This window comes from Ceratotherium simum, chromosome 6 (genome assembly GCF_057802395.1).
Source record: "Ceratotherium simum simum isolate JZ-2026a chromosome 6, ASM5780239v1, whole genome shotgun sequence".
Lineage (NCBI taxonomy): Eukaryota > Metazoa > Chordata > Mammalia > Perissodactyla > Rhinocerotidae > Ceratotherium > Ceratotherium simum.
In genome coordinates, this window is record NC_141905.1 from 48284114 (window position 1) to 48303834 (window position 19721).

At 37.7% G+C, this 19721-nt stretch overlaps 1 protein-coding gene across 2 annotated transcripts in view; it reads left to right on the forward strand.

The window, feature by feature from the left end:
* The window catches only part of A1CF (APOBEC1 complementation factor), a 51275-nt gene extending 34461 nt beyond the window's left edge, over positions 1–16814 (forward strand). Inside the window, exons 6-11 of one of the 2 annotated variants that reach the window (XM_004439999.3) lie at positions 1429–1526; positions 6595–6868; positions 8824–9029; positions 12692–12828; positions 13552–13703; positions 16663–16814. In XM_004439999.3, coding sequence (XP_004440056.1) covers positions 1429–1526; positions 6595–6868; positions 8824–9029; positions 12692–12828; positions 13552–13703; positions 16663–16814 — 1019 coding nt within the window. The remainder of the gene's footprint in view (positions 1–1428; positions 1527–6594; positions 6869–8823; positions 9030–12691; positions 12829–13551; positions 13704–16662) is intronic. The other variant, XM_087432954.1, reaches the window with a different exon arrangement.
* Positions 16815–19721: the final 2907 nt, after the last annotated feature.

The following is a 19721-nucleotide window of genomic DNA, read 5'->3' on the forward strand; positions in this document are numbered from 1 at the left end:
CAAAGTAACTCCTATTAACAATTTGGTCTCTATCTTCCCAGTTCTCTTTCTCTGTGTGTGCATATTCATATTTATGTCCATGTATATGGGTTGGGATTTTTTAAACATAAATGCTATAATATTATACTTATTATTTGGTAACTTTTTAAATTTAACAGTAGGTCTTGAATCTTTCCATGTAAGTACATATAGATCTATTTTGTTCTCTGTAAAGATTCCTTGGTGTTATTTGATATGGATCTACCAGATTTTACCACTCTTGTGAAAATGGATATTAAATTGTTTTATTTTTGCTATTTCAACAGTGATGTAATTGATATCTTTATGCATGATCTTTTTCATATGTGTGAGTGCTTCTGTAAAAGACATTCCTCAAGGTAGACTTAGTGCATATCTATACTGTTTCCAACCTTTAGATATCATGAACAGCATGGTAAGGAACTATCTTGGTTCTCAGATGTTCTTTCAAAAATTACTCTTTTTCCTTTTTTTTTTTTTTTGTGAGGAAGATTGGCCCTGAGCTAACATCTGTTGCCAATCCTCCTCCTTTTGCTTGAGGAAGATTGTCGCTGAGCTAACATCTGTGGCAATCCTCGCTTACTTTATATATGGGACGCCACAGCCACAGCATGGCTTGATGAGTGGTGTGCAGCTCCGCGCCTGGGATCCGAACCTGCGAACCTGGCGCCACGAAAGCAGAGCGTGTGAACTCAACCATCACGCCGCTGGGCCGGCCCAATACTTTTTTTTTTTGTTTTTAATCATCAAAAGAGTATTGCATAAGCAGATAAGGGATCTGGGTTCCAGTTTCTAGCTTGGACTCTTGTAAATCTCACTTACCTTGTCAGAACCTTTGATTTCTAATCTTTAAGTTAAAAATAAATAAAGGTAAAATGAACTAAACAAAAATTAAAGTAAATCATTGCTAACATGTAATCTAATTCTAAGTTTTTATTATATAAATCAAAAGAGATTAGGTATTTTTCTGGGGGAAAAGCCATAAAATTTTAAAAGGCAATCACCTAAATATATGCTTATAAGATGAACAAAAATTGAGTTCAATTCAATTCAACAAATATTTTACCATGTATAAGTTACTATCTTTTATATTATATAATATACAAAGTAAGATACCACTCCTACCTTTAAAGATCCTATAATCTAGGAAGTGGAAAACACAAATCCATAACTAACCATAATAAGGCAGAATATAGGTGTTATAAAAAAATTGCAAACAAAATCTTCTGTTGAATGTGTAGAATTTTAAACCTGGATACATGAAGTATTCTAAATGAGATCCTTACCTAAATATTGAGTCTCCAAAAAAAAAAATATATATCAAATACTGTTAGAAGCCAAATGCTAAAATACGGCATTTTCAGCGCTATTTCAAGTTTGCTAATGAGCCTACTTTCACTCCACGTACAGGTGCTGTGGAGAGGGTGAAGAAAATCCGAGACTATGCTTTCGTGCACTTCAGTAACCGAGAAGATGCAGTTGAGGCTATGAAAGCCTTAAATGGGAAGGTAATACAGGTCAAAGAAGAGTCCATCAAAGTTTGGTGTGGAAATTTCATTCAAAAGAACAATTCTGCAAGTCTATCTCACTCAGGCTTTCTCCATCTCTGACATGGCTGCTGCCTCAGGCCATTTAAGATGAGCAAAAGAGAAGTGATGGAAAATAGAATGGAGATGTGGCTCATATGCCCAACTCTACCTCTTATTTTGGCTGATTTGGATAAGTCACTGCCCTCAATTTCCACAGAAAGAGGGGATTGAAGTAGATTATTTCTAGGTATTTTCCCAATTCAAATTTCCTCTCATTACTTCAAAGAGATTATGGCCTTTGTAGTGCAGTATTTTGGAGGCTGATGATCAGAAAAGATGTCAACGTAGTTATGGTTCTACCCTCAGAGTTTGATCTTCCAACTCTGAAAGCTTAGAATCTCTTCGCCTTGCCAAGAGTAAGGTCTGGGGAAAAACTAACTTCTATATCCTTACTCCTAGTTTAATACATAGAAACCAGCAGCACAATATTTACTCCTCAGTCCAATAAACATGAAAAAGCTACAGAAGCTTATCAGGCTTCACTTAGCATGACCACTTATTATGCTAAATAATGTCTGGGATACAAAAAGAATCACACCAAAGGTGCATAGCAAAGAGCTAGAAGTCTGCCGGAGGAATAAGACAAGTACACAGACACATCTGCCAAGTACAGTCAGGTAAGTGTCATGAAAAACAGATAAAAAGTGGTGAGAACATTCAAAGGAAGGAGGAGTGAGTCATACAAAATTCAGAAAATCTTCATGAAAATGAGAACATAATATCTAAGAGAAGCCATGAAAACTGGCCAGAATTCCAAAAGGAAAAAACACGGAAAAGGAGAGGCAGTCTTAGACAGAGGCACAGAATTTGGAAAGAGCAAGATATGATGGGAGAATAATACAAGTAAATAGATTAAATCAATTTGGTTAGAACACAATGCACGTAGGGCTGTTTCACCCGTCAAGCCTTGCATCAGTCAGTCCTAATAGCAGACAGATGGCAAAGGTATTAACTACAAAGGTGTGAGTGTGGGGTAGGGGAATCAAGAGATAGTGCCAGAACCTAGGGCTCATGGCACTCCTGGAGTCAAAGGGACAATGGATAGAGAAGTAATGGGAAACCTAAAGGAGAGAGAACTGTAAAGAGCAGGTCTCTTTGGGAGAAGTGGTGATCTTTGGTCAAGGGACACAGTCAGAGCAAGGTGACCTCTCAAAGAGGGAGCCAGAAGAAGAAATGGCCTGAACTCAATGTTATCTCTCTCTCCAACATCCTGCCAGGGCTCTCCATTGGTCAAATCCAATCATAACCCAGAAGGCCCAGGAGCCCTGATGAGGACTCCATAGAGAACCCAGAGTAGAGAGGCTGGAGATGGTTGGGAGTAGATCTGGAGGGCAGGCAGAGGATCTCCCAGTGCAGCCCCTTCAGACACACTGGGGCCCCGGGCATATGAGCTCCTCCAGGGCCTACAGAAATGTTTGAGTCCCAGGGGAATAAAATTACTGACTCCGGAATACAAAAAGAAAACTGCAAAACAAAAAGTAATGCACATTTAAATACAAGTCTATGGAGAAAAATATTATTTCATCTTCATTGATTATTACATTTAGTATCATAAAAATGTTATCACTTTGAGCCTGTCTCTTTTTTTTTTATAATTTTATTTATTTTTTTTTCCCCCAAAGCCCCAGTAGATAGTTGTATGTCATAGCTGCACATCCTTCTAGTTGCTGTATGTGGGACGTGGCCTCAGCATGGCCAGAGAAGCGGTGCATCAGTGTGCGCCCGGGATCCGAACCCAGGCCGCCAGTAGCAGAGCACGCGCACTTAACCGCTAAGCCACGGGGCCGGCCCCAAAATGTTATTACTTTGAAAACAATTTGTAGGTTAGAGTTTCTCAATTTGAAAACATTCCTGAGGATACATGATGATTGCTGAGAAGAGACAGTCAATCATAAATTAAATGCTAAATAATTACATTAGAATAATTACAATGCAAAAGTATTCAAATTGTTGGCAATTTTTATAGCTAGATATTTTTATAGCAATGTTTACATGTATTACGTAATTAAATATATATTCAATGCTATTATTAAGTATATACTAAATATTACAATTATATTTAATTATAATGTGGTATGGGTAAATCAAAAGTAAATTTGCCTAGAAACTATGAAAGCTTTTGAGTATACACATGGATATTTAATTTACTAGACAAGATGAGATTTTGAAGTTTTTTGTACAGTAGCGTAATGATCACATTTACAATTTAGGGAAATTAACCTACTACGAGTTCAAGTTTTATAGAGTAGGGAAAGAGATGTAATTAGAATGAGTTAAAAAGCTATTTTGGGCTGGCCCCAGTGGCCTAGCGGTTAAGTTCAGCACACTCTGCTTCGGCGGCCTGGGTTTGGTTCCCAGGCGTGGACCTACACCACTCGTCAGTGGCCATGCTGTGGTGGCAGCCCACATACAAAATAGAGGAAGACTGGCAACAGATGTTAGCTCAGGGACAATTTTCCTCAACAATAAGAAAAAATAATAATAAATAAAAATTTAAAATGGCTATTTTGTTGTTAGTGCCCTCAAGTCAATTCTGACTCCTAGCCACCGTGTGTACAGCAGAGCAGAACCCTCAGTCTTTTTGCACCATCCTCTTACCTTCCTGCTCCTCTGCTATTCATAAGGTTTTCATGACCAATTTTTTCAGAAGTGGGTGGCCAGGTCTGTCTTTCTAGTCTGTCTTAGTCTGGAAGCTCCACTGAAACCTCTCCACTATGGGTGATCCTGCTGGTATTTGAAATACCAGTGGCATAGCTTTCAGCATCACAGCAACATGCAGCCACCATAGTATGACAACTGACAGATGGGTGGTATGGTTCCCTGACTGGGAAATGAACCCAGGCCATGGCAGTAAGGGTGCTGAATCTTGACCGCTAGACCACCAGGGCTGGCAAAAAGCAACTACACTCACCCAAATGGGAAGAAGTAAGGGCTTGAACTAGGGTAGGAATGGACTATAGGAGAGAGCTGTACACAGGACTAGGGGATGAATTCAAGGGACCCAAGAACTGATTGGATATAAGAGTGAGAAAGAAGGATGAGTCACTATAGGTTTTCAATATGGGAGTCTAGGATAATGCTATTAGGGAAGTTAGGAAGGGAAGCTTTTTTGGAGGGAAAGGTGACGAATTGAGCTTTGGACATGATTATTCATTTATAAATACTCGTGGATGTTTATGATGCACAAGGCTGGGCTTGAGTCCATATAGATTAATAAGATATTGTCTTAGCTCTTGAAATGTCTGAACCAAATAAGTAAAATACAATACTTAGTTTAAAACACTGTTGGAGGGGCAAAGGAGTACAGAACAAAATCTATTACAATAAGAAGTCTGACTTTGCAGTAAAGAATCATTTCACTGAAAACACCTCTTGATATGGAAGTGCCTATAAACAGAGATCTATTTGGGTCTCTCATCTTCCTCAAGACAGGACTGAAGATAAAGAATCTTACATTCAAGGTCACTCCTTCAATACTCCAAGTCTATTTCTTCTAATTACATCAACATCAATATGTGATAATTGAATATTATCTCTCAGTGTGTTCCATCTAACATATTTGATACTGGCTCTTACTACCAAAAAGTAGGGCAGATAGGGGCGAGCCCAGTGGCCTAGTGGTTAAGTCTGGCATGCTCCGCTTCAGCAGCCTGGGTTTGCAGGTTCAGTTCCCAGGCATGGACCTACACCACTTGTCAGCCATGCTGTTGCGGTGACCCACATACAAAATAGAGGACGATTGGCAACAGATGTCAGCTCAGGGCGAATCTTACTCAGCAAAGAAAAAAAAAAAGTAGGGTAGATGCATAAAACTAGAGGCAAGTCACCCCATAGGCTGACCAAAATGGTCAGGATGACTATGAAGCACAAACTTTTTCCAGCAGACCTCAGTGATCCAGGAACCACTGAATCACTCACAAAATCATGAGCTGCGGTGAAAGGGAATTTTTGCAAGAACACTTCATATCATTTATTTTCTTTATAAAAAATAGAAGCCCATAATATTCTTATTAGAAAGAAGCCACAAATTCTTCCTCACAACACCTTGTCCCTTTGATAAGAAATACATCAATCTACCAAGTATTTGTTGAGAGCCATCTTTGTCTCTTGTGTATGCAAGCAATACATGAAAGTGAGTCATACATATAGATCTACACACAACCATTATCTTCAACACCTGATCTGTTTGCAAAATGTCAAAAACTTGTGTCAAAAAAGAACCACTCCAATAATTCTTGAGGACAAGTTTTAAGCAGTGCAATACTTGAGAAACATCAACACTCCCCCTGCCATCCCTGTTAGTTCCCAACTCTAGCAGATCAAAATGTTGCTTCACAAGGAAGTACCTAAGAGGGACAATGCAATAGTCTCATTGATTCTTCTTCTTTAAATAGGGCCCCAGTTCTAAGCCTCTCTTTTATCCAGTAAAAACTTACCTATCATGTAGCTGCTCTAAGGAGTAAGACATTTAGCTGGCTGGCTAGAAAGGCCTGACTGGGCTGCCCATGCCAAGGTGTTAACAATTGATAGATCTCTTCACTGGTTTCCTTTCACTTTTATTGTACTGTTCCAGGTAGTGGAAATTATATTCCACCCATACCTAATCTAAAATTTCTTAGAATTATATAATTATATAACTAGGTAATTTAAAACATATATATCATATAAAAATATTACATAATTCTCTGTCTCAGTGATTGTATCAGATAATAAATTTATAACCAATATGTCAGGGGACAGCGGCCAATTTTTCACTTTCAAACCTGTTGGCAGATTATATGCAATTTACCAACAAAACTGCTCAGGGAAAACTTAACTGGCGCACAAACACCAACCTATGAAGAGACAAGACATGTGTAAGTGAAACAGTCAGTAAACATAGCAGCACATAGACTAACACTTAGAAGGAGACGTGTTACTAGGGCTCAGCCACACTTGGTTGTCTTCATATCATCTCATGTTGTTTTTTCCTTGCTCTCTACAACAGGTGCTGGATGGCTCCCCCATTGAAGTGACCCTAGCCAAACCAGTGGACAAGGACAGTTATGTTAGGTACACCCGAGGCACAGGTGGAAGGGGCACCATGCTCCAAGGAGAGTACACCTACTCTTTGGGCCATGTTTATGATCCCACGGCAACCTACCTTGGAGCTCCTATCTTCTATGCCCCCCAGGCCTATACAGCGATTCCCAGCCTTCAATTCCCAGCCACCAAAGGACATCTTAGCAACAGGGCCATTATCCGAGCCCCTTCTGTTAGAGGTAAAACTAGTCAGCTCTTGCCTTCCTTAGAATAACTCTAAGATTTCAATTGATTTGTATTGCAACAGCCTTAGACAAAGTAGGTGGGTCCATTGGGAGAAAAGAACTTTTAACCATTTATTAAAAATCAATTATTATATCAATAGTTTTCCTTCCATAGGAATCTTTTTTCACATTACAACTGGTTATTAAGAAAACTTGGTCAGAACATAGTGCAAATGAGTCTAACGCACACATTTGATCTCTGCATGGGCCCATAAAATTAGCACAAACTAAAACTCAGGTCCACAATCGTTTGCTTCTCCCTTTTCATTGGACCACCATATTGCAGTCATATGTGACTCATAAAATTCCAAGTGAGAGCAGTATGGTCCAATGAAAACCAATTATCTCAAATAGCAAAATCTGTCAAGGCACATGTGTATTTGATGATGACTCGGTGGCATCATCTTAATACATAAATCACAAATTATAATAAATATATTCTAACAGATATATGAGATATTCTCATCTGAACTCCCCAAGAAATATGCGCTATGCCTTGTAAAAAGCCACACTATTAAGGAAATCATCTTCTTTCTCCAGGATATGGGGAACTACATAGTAAAGTCCAAATAGAAAGAAAAAAAACAAACTCAATACAACTGCCAAACAATAAATCTTTCCTGTTGAGTTCTATAATAATTCCAAGTGTTCAAGCAGTCTTATGAGCTCAGTTATTTCAGGCAATATAGAAGATAAGGAAAATATTTTTATTTCCGAGAAACTAGTTTGTTTCTGCCTTATGGGATCCTTCAGAGTGGTTCTGCTAGGATGTGGCTAATGCCAACAGAATCCCAGTTCTATCTTCCAAAAATGACACCAATCTAGGCAATTCAACAACAAACTGTGTATTTAAATCTATTCTTGGGTTTGACTTAGAAGCAAAAGGGCATGTCCAGATTACTATGGAAACAATTATCTTACTGTGTTTTACTATTTTTCAGGAAAACAGAATTGACCATCCTAGGAGCTCTAGTCTTCAACAGCCTTAAAAGTTCCATACTCATAACACAATCACTTCACCCAAAATTGTAATACAAAAGAAATCATAAGGATTTCCTTCAGGATAATCTGTCTATATGATGACAAATCATGTCATTAAAATGTTATGTCTTTATAATCTAAAATTACACCATTAAACAATCCATATGTTAAATATAAGTTGTCAACCAGTTGTAATGTAGGAAAAAAACAAACTGCACTCCAAGGGAAAAAAATACCTGTCTTTTAACAAGAAAGGAATCAATGAATGATATTCATGGATGAAGGGTAATCAATTTAATTTTTTTATCTCTTTATGCCACCAAAAGGAAATCAAAGTAGCAACGTGGCAAAACAAAAAATCAAAAGGAATCTATTAATGAAACTCAATGGAAATTTAAGCCTCACATTGACAGAACATAAGAGAGAAAATGGTGAACTTAAAAACATACTTTCTAAATGTTAGTTTTCCAACATGTCATTGGGAATGGAATTGAGGAAGCTAGAATTCACTTCTGATTTGCTGATCAATAACAAAAGTGAAAGACTGATCTTAATTCACTTGGTCATATTGTGCTGGGATGTTAAAAAACACCTTCCCAATATTTATTAATCTACAGAAAAATGTCAACAAAAGGTTAACTGAAGACAGAAATTGCAAAATTTTTCTCTGTACCAAAGTTTTAAAGTTGCTTGTGTACGTATTGATAGCTTTGATAGTATTGCTTTCTTCCATAGATAATTTTTAAAAAAGACACCTATGGTGAACCCTACTTTATGTTGAGTTTCATTACACTAGAATCCTAGAGTTCTATACCTATCTTCAGGGCAATCATCAATGTGACTTGGGCTAACTTTTCCATTACAGTAAGATTCAGGGTGGTTTGATTTCTGGTGATTTGATTCAGTTTAATGCCTTCTTACATTCCTAGAAATTTACATGAATGTACCTGTAGGGGCTGCGGGAGTGAGAGGCCTAGGCGGCCGTGGCTATTTGGCATACACAAGCCTGGGTCGAGGATACCAGGTCAAAGGAGACAAAAGAGAAGACAAACTCTATGATCTTTTACCTGGGATGGAGCTCACCCCAATGAATCCTGTCACTTTAAAACCACAAGGAATTAAACTTGCTCCCCAGGTAGGTAATGTTATTCCAGACATAGTTTCTTTAAGTTGGACCAAAACTCATCATTCACCTTTCATCAAAAGATTTGACTTGATTCCTACTTGGGCTATTGTTTTGTTTTTTTAAATACAAAAGGTGACCAATCAACATACTGTAGTGCAAGAGAATGCTGAGTGTTGAGTGCCATTGTTCCATTATAGACGTTCTCTTTTTTTTTAATTATAAAGTTTGACACCTTAAATAATCTTCCACTGAAATGTAAAGATCCTGAGAGCTATTAAGAATTATCAACGAATACCTTAAATAAAATAATATGAAGCAAAGACCTTAGCTCAGAATAAATGCCAATCATGTGTGAGCCAGATTGGTTGGCAAATGAAGAGTATTCATGACAAGGAATGAATAGACCATTTAGGAGATGTTATCTTGGAAACACTGTGTTTATGAGAAAACATCATGCTATCAATGGTGATAATCATTACTCATATTAACTATGAGGTGCCATCAGTCATATCAAATTAAGTCTTCTACAAGTATTATATTTGGACAGTGGCATTATGGTGAGTTTTTATTGCTTTCATTTCACAATTCTAAGTTTCCATGATTCTGCATGAAGCTGTGGTTTTTATTACTGGAAAATTAAAAGTCATAAAAGTGTTCCAGCATGGAAACTGAATAACAAACAGGGTTAAAATTAACACAAAACAGGATCTGTGTTAACCCTTAGACTGTTCCTTGTGAATGTGCAGTACATGCTTGTGACTCTGCAGAGACACTTTGACTGCATAACCAATATCTAGTTGTTCAGAGTTACAGTTTGTGTATCCTAAAGGAAACTTCCCTACTCCCACCCCAAAAGTATAAGCCCTTAATTTACAGAAGTAGCCTTATGATCGCAATCAAGTAGAAAACTTGGTTTTCTAAAAGCTCATCTTGAGTATTTCTTATATAGGATTAATGGCTTTCTTATACACACAAATTATTTCATTTAAGGTTTCTGTTAACACTACCTAGGTGATTAAAAAAAAGAGAGAGACGGCCCTGATGGACTGGTGGTTAAAGTTCAGTGCTCACTGCTTTGGCAGCCCAGGTTCGGTTCCTGGTCGTGGAACCACACCACCCATCTGTGAGTTGCCATGCTGTGGTGGTGACTTACATAGAAGAACTAGAATGACTTACAACTAGGATATACAACCATGCACTGGGGCTTTGGGGAGGTGAAAAAAAAGAGAAATATTGGCAACAGATGTTAGCTCAGGGCAAATCTTTCCCTGCAAAAAAAAAAAAAGTGTCTATCAGAGTGGTAAACAGCAATCACTTGTTTGTTCAAAAACCATTTATTGGGCATCCATTATGCACCAAGTGCTGGGGATGGAAAAGTGAATATAACACAAAAAATGGGCAAGAGATCTGAATAGACATTTTTCCAAAGAAGATATATGAATGGCCAACAGGTGAATAAAAAGATGTTCAACATCACTAGTCATTAGGGAAATGCAAATCAAAACCACAATGAGATATCACCTCACATCTGTTAGAATGGCCATCATCAAAAAGACAAGAGATAACAACTGATGAGGATGTAGAGAAAAGGTAACCCTTGTGCACTGTTGCTGGGACTGTAAACTGGTGCAGCTGCTATGGAAAACAGTATGGAAGATCTTCAAAAAATTAAAAATAGAACAGCCATATGATCTAGCAATTCCACTCCTAGAAGTATATCCAAAGGAAACAAAAACACTAGCTTAAAAAGATATCTGCACCTCCGTGTTCATAGCAGCATTATTTACAATAGCCAAGACATGGAAACAACCTAAGTGTCCATCAATAGATGAATGGATAAGGAAGTTGTGGTATACATATATACAATGGAATATTATTCAGCCATAAAAAGGGGAAATACTGCCACTTGTGACAACATGGATGGACCTTGAGGGCATTGTGCTAAGTGAAATAAGTCAGACAGAGAAAGACAAATACTGTATGATCTCACTTATATGCGAAGTCAAAAAAAAAAAAAATCCAAACGCATAGAAAAGAAATCAGATTTGTGACTGTAGTAGTAATTTCACAATATATGTAAGTTAAACTATTATGCTGTACATCTTAAACTTATACAGTGATGTATGTCAATTATATCTCAATAAAACTGGAAAAAGTTATATGGCAATACAGTGAGAGGATACTGACACATAAACAGATAATTATAATAAAATCTAGTAAGTACCACGATGGAGCTTTGCTTAGAAAACACAAAAGGTAGTCATCCAATCTATCTTGGGTTAAAACCCAAAATAAGGAACCTAATTAAAGTACTGGGATACCTAGAAATCTTTTAAGCAAATAAAAACTAATCATCACTATAAATTCTGTATAATAGTTCTAAGAGCTGTTATAGCATGAGTAATGATCTCTGCTTTTTATATCAAACCCAGGTTAAAAATTGGCCATGCTGTATATTAATATGTAACCATCTCTATCAATTAATGAAAGTTCTTTAATTAATTTGTCTCTGAATTTCTGCAACTATGGCTTAGATATCGAAGACCATGTCACCCCCAACCAACAATGACAGAGCCTTAACAACTCCATGGAGGAGTTATAAACTTTCAACAAGAAGAGCAGAGGGACAAGTACTGGCCTGCAGAGTCAGTAGTTAGAGCTGGTACTCCTTTAGAATATCCACCAGCTAAAGTCAATTTACTATTGCCCAGGAACCTTAAAGAATGCTTTGTAGATGACAAGAGATCTACAAAACTGAGAGTATTAAAAAGAAAAAGTTAATAAAGATAGGAGCAATCTACAAATTTAATAAACTGGAAAACGTCATGCTATTATAGCTGGATTAGTGTTAGAATAAATGAGATAAGAAGCTCCATAGATTCATCCTGGGGCATTGTTCTGTCCTAAAGAGTTATTTTTTTCAGATTTATGCTCTGTTTTGCACAGTTCACTGAATCTGCTGACTAACGGGAGCATCAGGGCTTGTGGGCCACCAAAAATGACTTCAGGATGAAGAAAATATGTGCCTTCAGGCAAGACTCAGTTTGGAGTAATGATAGAAGAAGAAAAAAAAACATGTAGCAACATGCTAAAAATCAGATCATTGGAAAAACAGCCAGAAGTGGCATTTTGCCAAAGACATTGCAACTGTCAGCACCCATCTATTAATGCTCATCAATAAATACTAACCCATTAAACTTTTACACTCTATTTTTATGAAAATGTGAAGTGAAACCCCTATGACAAATGATATGAAATAAGAATATATTCTTAGGTTGTATTCTCTAAACCATTATAAGCAGAAGGATCGAGGGTAATAATGAGTCAATCCAGCTATACGTTGCTGGAATATCAATTTTTTTTAAATGGAATAAATACATCAAACAAATCATAAAATTAAACTATTGGTAAAAAGTTACAGCTAATGGACTAAACTAAAAACATATTAGAGTAAATGGTGTGAAAATGATTTTTATGAATTAATAGACATAACGTTTTAAATGGAGTTCAAATTGAGTTCATCTTAAATTTTATGAGTCATTAAACCATGTGGCATTTTATATCTTCTTATATTAGCTTAAACTCTGAAGACTAGAGTTTAAAAACCTGAAAGCTGGAGAAATAATGCAAACGTGACATTTGAAAGGGAAATCACTTTTTTGCTCTTGTAGATATTAGAAGAAATTTGTCAGAAAAATAACTGGGGACAGCCAGTGTATCAGCTGCACTCTGCCATCGGACAAGATCAAAGACAACTGTTCTTGTACAAAATAACCATCCCTGCTCTGGCCAGCCAGAATCCTGCCATGTGCGTAACTTCTCCAAATTCCTAATCATTTAGATTTTAGAATAAGAGTCTCCAGTAAATTAAGTGTCTTCTATCACTATCTAAATAAGATAAAGATTCAAATCTACCTACCTACTCATTTTTTATTAAAGGCAAATGTCGAGATGAGTCAAGTTAGAATGTATGTGCCAGCTATGACACTGCCATCTCAAAGCCCTGATATTTCATAGAGACAATGAAGACCACATACAAGAATCAACCAATGGAAAACTGCAGACGTAAAGTGTAATAGAAATGAAAACTATAGCCTATTCTTTTATCTGTGTAGTATTTAGGTCGGACCATATGAAATTGCCGTTTTATACATAACACCGTCCTCTGTCATTTAAATTTTAGCCCAAAGATATAACCTCTCTGTTAGTGGACATCACCTTCTGAATTTTACCTCGAGCCTGCATTTTTACACATTTTAGGAACCAGTGTGTTTCACATGCACCTTAGAATAGCTATGTGATGAATTACAAGTAGGCTCCAGGAATGTCATCAACCACTGATGTTCTAGATCAATTCACAAATATCCCTACGTGCATATATATTTAGAAGCTTTAATAGCAAAGAGAATGAAAAATACCCACACAAAATTCCATTATCTCATCATCTTAAAAAGCTAACTGTGCCTTAGGTTTTCACCTGTCTCAGTAGCACAAATGTAAAATTCCTGCCCTGACTGACTATGCTTTCCAGCCACCCTTTCACACCTCCGAAGCTAAGTGCCTATGTGGATGAAGCAAAGACATACGCAGCCGAGTACACCCTGCAGACCCTGGGCATCCCCACTGACGGAGCCGACACACCGACTGCACCTACTGCTGCTGCTTCCGCTACTCCTTTTCCAGGTATGGAAAACTTGTGCCAGAAATGGCACCCTGCAGAGACAGTAGGGAAACCCTCCTTGGTACCATGGACTCATAGAGTTGTTTGTCATTCCACCTACAATAAATCTGACTTACACATTCTGTGACTAAAAAGAATTTGCCAGATAAGTGAACCATTGAAAGTATAAGGCGAGAGAACTGAGCTGGGCAGCAGAAGTGGGGTCCGGTCTTGGCTCAGCTTTAAGCAGCTGTGTGATCTTGAATGAGCCAATCTCTCTGCATCTCGTTTGGTTTGGTTTTTACTTTTAGTAAGCGAGTTTGGAACTACAGAGTAATAGCTGATGTTTATTTGAACTCTTACCATGTGCCAGGCACTCACCTAGATGCCCAGCGTGCTTTATAGTATCTCAGTAATGCTCACAATGCCACAAGAGATAGGTTCTATCATATGCCCATTGTACAGATGAAGAAACCAAGTACTGGAAAGATGAAATAATTTGGCCAAGATCAATCAGCTTTTAAACAATCCTTGGGCTCTCTCCCCAATTCTAATCTTTGATTCTACTTAAATTATTACTTTGCTTTCTGAACAAAATGTATAGATCATATTTTTCTTAAATTATTTTAAGTCAAAAATTCTGTGTGTGTGTGTGTGTGTGAGAGAGAGAGAGAGAGAGAGACAGAGAGAGACAGAGAGAGAGAGAGACAGAGATCCTTTCAGTATGTGGATAATCAGGCCACATTTTATCTGTTCCATAATTTTGGTCTGGGGCATATGCTGATCACTTAAAATAAAGCCTATCTATAAATCAACATGCCTTCAGGGTCACATTTAAAAGAATTTTCCCCATTTATTATGTACCACAACAAACATTAATAATTAAAAATGAATCTTCTAGAGATTAAGGGGGACCAGACAAGAAATTTCTTTTGAAAATTTTTCCTCAGCAGTTAGTTTGAGTAACTCCATTCTTTTTAGTAATAAAAGTTTATTTCTTTTGAAGAAATTTGTTCTTCTGACTTGTCATTGTGTCAGTACACCCCCATAAGCCCAAATCAGAGAGTTCTGACTAGACCTAGAAATATGACGTCTCTATCGATTGATTAATTCATATATTGGCCATGTGTAGGTGTGAGAATTGCTGTATTCCTCACATCCACAATACCTGGGGCTCACTCTCGTTCTCTTCGATTTCTCAAAAATTGTGAATCTATCCTTCATTCTTGCAAGTGAAGCTGACACTAATCATGCTTCACACACAAATGTGACCTCAATTCGAGCTTTGTTCTGTGGAACGTGGAGATGTGTGGTGCGCCCCTGCGAGGTTACCAAGGCAACAGCTGCCACTGCAGAGGGCAAGGTTCCCGCTGGGCTGTACTGAGGCCATCAGCCCTGTGCTTGCTTTCCATAAAACAGGGTATTGACATGTCCGTCTACAGTTCTTGGAGAAAGTTGAGCCCCTGTCTTGCAGAAAATTGTACCCCAAAGACACCTAATTAATGTACTATAAAGATAAATGAGCCACTGTCAGGAGAATTTAAAGTTTGCTTTCACATTGGAAAGGATTTGCTTTTACCCAAGAATGTTGTATCTTATCCTCACTTCTATTTGCTCCTGCAAGACGTAAAAAATATTTAGGCATAAGAGTTGTCTTGGGAATGCCTAAGAATTTGAAAGCCTCTCTTATAACTTTGCTGTGGAGTCAAGCAAAGAATAATAGTCTCCAAGGCGAGAATCTGTCTGAAACACAAATACTTTTGCACTTAAGAAATTAGCCAAATTGAAAAAGAAAATTCAAAATCCCTAAAGATAAAATCTATGCCGTAGACACATACACATACACACAAATATTACTTACTCACTTACTTATTTACTTTGGAAACACTGTTTCCAAAGTTTTGAAAGTAATTGTTAACACATTTCTCATATCCTTGGGAGATGTACCAAACTTCACTAGTACATTAGTCAGCCTTACTGCCCAAAGTGCACCAGCCAAGGAGTGGATTCAATTTTTTTAAAAAATAGTCCATCCAGCTTCCTGCCACCACTTCCTGAGAAGCCACTAGAAAGAAATCAATATGTCTGGGATTGGGCAGACTTCCACAGCACGTAAACCAAAGCATATTTTCCGCTGTTTCTTGTCATCTTTCACAATTTTTGGATCATCTCAGAAATACCCAGTTTTGGTCTAAAGCATTAACAGGGAAATATTGATTTTAGATAATAACTGTTATGCTTTCTTCTTCAAAAGTGAATGTCAATCAGCTAGACATAACACTCACGTGAAAGCACGTGATGACTTCCTTACCACTCAAACCCCGTTGTTCTCTGAAGGTGAGGACAAGCATCAAGGCCTCCGAACACACCAAAGACAGCTTATGGTGGCAGGAGATGTTTTTTGCCCTTCATGGTTAAGTCTAAATGTGGACAAGCTAGATATTTGCTTTTATGGTGCTATATAGAAACACACTAAAACTTTAAATATTTCTCCTACTGATCTGGCCAGTCCATACACATCCTTCTTGAGTAAAGGCAATGGTTTTTAACATTTCATTTAGATGGTAGTGGGGGTGCAGCCAAACCATACCCACAGAGCCCAGACCCCCATGCCCTGCCAACCCATCAATTGCCTCCCCTCCTTTATAAATTCTGAGACCCTCTGAGAAAGTTCGAAATCTCAAGCTTTAAGCAGCTCAGCACTCTGTTAAGCTTCATTTTTTGGAATCTATGCCCAATGTTTCTAATTCTCTAAGTGTGAAGTGATTCTGACACATGTAGTTGACCTCACTTTGAGGAACATTGTCCCCTGATCAAGGAGTCCCAGATATTATGTCCCCCGAGAGCACTTTTTAAAATGTACACATTAACTTTTGGCGTTAAGCAATATGCTAAATTTTCATATTCCAAAAAGAAGACAACAAGCCAGAAGGAGACAAGTCTGAATCCCTTTCATGAAGTTTTCTCTGCCTCCTCCCCCAGGATATGCTGTCCCCAATGCAACTGCACCTGTGTCCGCAGCCCAGCTCAAGCAAGCAGTGACCCTCGGGCAAGACTTAGCAGCATATACAGCATATGAGGTCTACCCCACTTTTGCAGTGACTGCCCGAGGGGATGGATATGGAGCCTTCTGAAGATATCTTTCTTTTAGTTTAAGAATAAGACATACGAAAAACTCTATATAGAAGTAATAAACTTCTAACTCAGTCCCCTAATGATGACAAGTGATATTTTCCCTACAGTGATGCCTTTCTGGAGACTGTATAGCTTATACTAATTGTAGAATTGTGATATGAGAATGTTATTCGTAATGAAATCAAATGTCAAGGAGCCTTTTGTCTAACAGAAAGCTAAAGAGCCCTTGCCCCCAGAAGTTGTTCTTCCAAGGTTCCTAAGTGTCTTGGGAGTATGTTTACAAACCCTGGCAGAGCGGAGAGAGATCTTTTAGCCAGCGAGAATTCAGGGGCTGAGCAGACCTGGGCAGTCGGTAACAACAAAGGGAGTCAAGCAAACTCCAGAATCTTAACCCTGGCTCACAGCTGCTTTTGATACACAAAGTCGCAAACAGGCAGAGAGAAGGTGGGAGTTTGCTTTTCAAAACGTGTTTCCCATCACCCACTACCTGGGGCATGTTTGCAGGCTGGAGCTTGTGAAAGACTGTCCAAGGTTGGATGGAGTCGGGACCACTTCAGTCGAAAATTCCATCCAGTCAATTTGTCATAGGTCAGGATCTCTCTGTCCCTTGCAGCCCCTGGGGACTTCCTGGAAATTGATGTGATGTGTTGCAGAGATGGTTAAAACAAATCCATGCCCATTGTTTATTAACTCACTAGCCCACACCTCTTTTTCCCTAGAACTTGTGCCCTTCCCAAGGATCCTCCCAGCACAATAATCATCCCAACTTGAAATGACTTTTTTTTCATTTTAAACATTTTGACTTGTCCACATTGATTTATTTTCATCTCAGTCTCATTTTGCTCATCTCTAATATCATAAAAAAGTAAGTCAAATCTACAGAATATCACTTATGATACTTTTTCCTATTCAGCAAATTGGCTGAAAAGTCATTTCAAACAAAGAGAGAAGTGAAGATTTACTCTCATTTCTTTGGTCTTTTTGCAGCACCCAGACTACCATCCAGCATTCAGAGACAGTTACATTAACTTGGGTTCAGTCTTGGACTATCCAACCCACTTATATTAAATCTGCTGAGAAGCCCTCTACCTTCTCTTCCTTCTATTTTCAATAAGTATCAGATATCTTTACCATATCCGAATCCTTTGGTCTTGAAGCTGTCACAGGAAAACCTTACATCCATCACAGCTGATTAGAAGCTGAGTCCTCACATTCAGCAAGGGAGTTATTAACCAAAATCCCCGAGAGTTTTGGGCCACTTCTCCAGGAACATCTGATGGGGCTGAGGGTGCTACAAAAACTGAGATAGAAGGGAGTAGAAGGCACTACTTTCTTGCCATACTTGTAAATGATTGCTCTTTGTTCAAAGCAGAAATAATTGAAGTTTGAACACCAAATACCTATTACGACCGCTCCAGTCTCATTAGTGGCTTAAGACATACAATATTAGAATTTCCATTTTAAAAATCCCTTGACCCTTGTATAATTCTACAGGACTCAAGGAAAAACATAAACACAAAAGCATAGAAAAATTTGTCAACTCTAGAATGGAATTCTGTGATCTAAAGTCAGGTCAGATTCCAATCAAAATCAGGTAAATTTCAATAACAATTAAAAGTCTTTGTAACCTTTCAGTTCAATTAACTCCAGTCAGATATCAACGGCCTCAACGCTACCGCTGAAACTCTGAAAGGCCTTGTGTTTTCAGCTTTACGTTTTGTTCCTCATATTCTCTAGGACAGTGGTTCCCAAACTCGGCTGCACATTAAAAACACCTGGAGAGTTTTTCAAACTGCCAATGCCAAGATGGCACCTCATACCAATTACATCAGCACGTCTTGGGATCAGAGCCTGGCATCAGTATTTTTGAAAGATCCCGAGGTGATTCCAGTGTGCAACTAGGTTTGGGAACTGCTCTATTCTTTGTATTACTACTACTCTATCCCTTAATATTTTTCTTTTTCATTTTACTTTTGTCAAAAGTAAAAATGCATGAAAAATTAAGTTAAAACAAATAGCCAAATCATATTTTTACAGGTATTCATCTCATAAAAAGTAGGAATTTGAATATAATTCATATTGGCTTCAAACTAACTCTTGGGCCAAACTAATTCTAAAAATGAGAAAGTGAAAAATTCTGCCTTGAGCAATTCTTAGGTTCGAATTTACACTCCCCCACAGTCCTGCTTTTATACTCGGAGTGATTACATTGGGGACAGGCAAATTCATACTCAGTCCAAAAAAGCATTGCAAATTCCAAGATCAAAAGTTTTAATGTTCTTTAAAATCTTTGAAAATAAATGGAAAAGGGCACTCTGTGTGTCTAGTCAATGTGAAATAGAAGATTGGATCCAGAGGAGTTTTTAGTTTAATCAAATGAACAGACATTAGCTAATACAAGAATCTCTTTACAAGAAAAATCATTATCCAGATTAAATCATAATCACTTTTTTAAAAGGTTAAGAGCAAAGAACTAAACATAAAATAATACCAAAGTATCGAGAAAATTACCACTGGAAGACTGTCTCACTTGCTCAAGAAAAAACACAAGTGTTCACGACATTTACCTCCTGGGGACTGATTTTATTCAAGTGAGTAGGTATAGTTTTATTTTTTGCTGAAATTTTACTTCATTCTAGTAAAATCTAGAGAATACTTTGAATTCCCCTAGAACATATTCATAGAAAGTATCAATGTGTCTACCATGCTTTGTTTGCATTTACTTTGCTCCAGTTAAGAAATATAGAGCAAGTCCTGCTGTGATGAGTTTGAAACTTTAAAAAATGAAATTTTGAAAAATCAAGTGTAGAACCAAAGGTTTATTTTGCATGATGTTTATATTTTTAGACTTCAGAAATTAGCACCCATAATACCTTGTGTATCAACATCCATTTTCCTGTTATTTC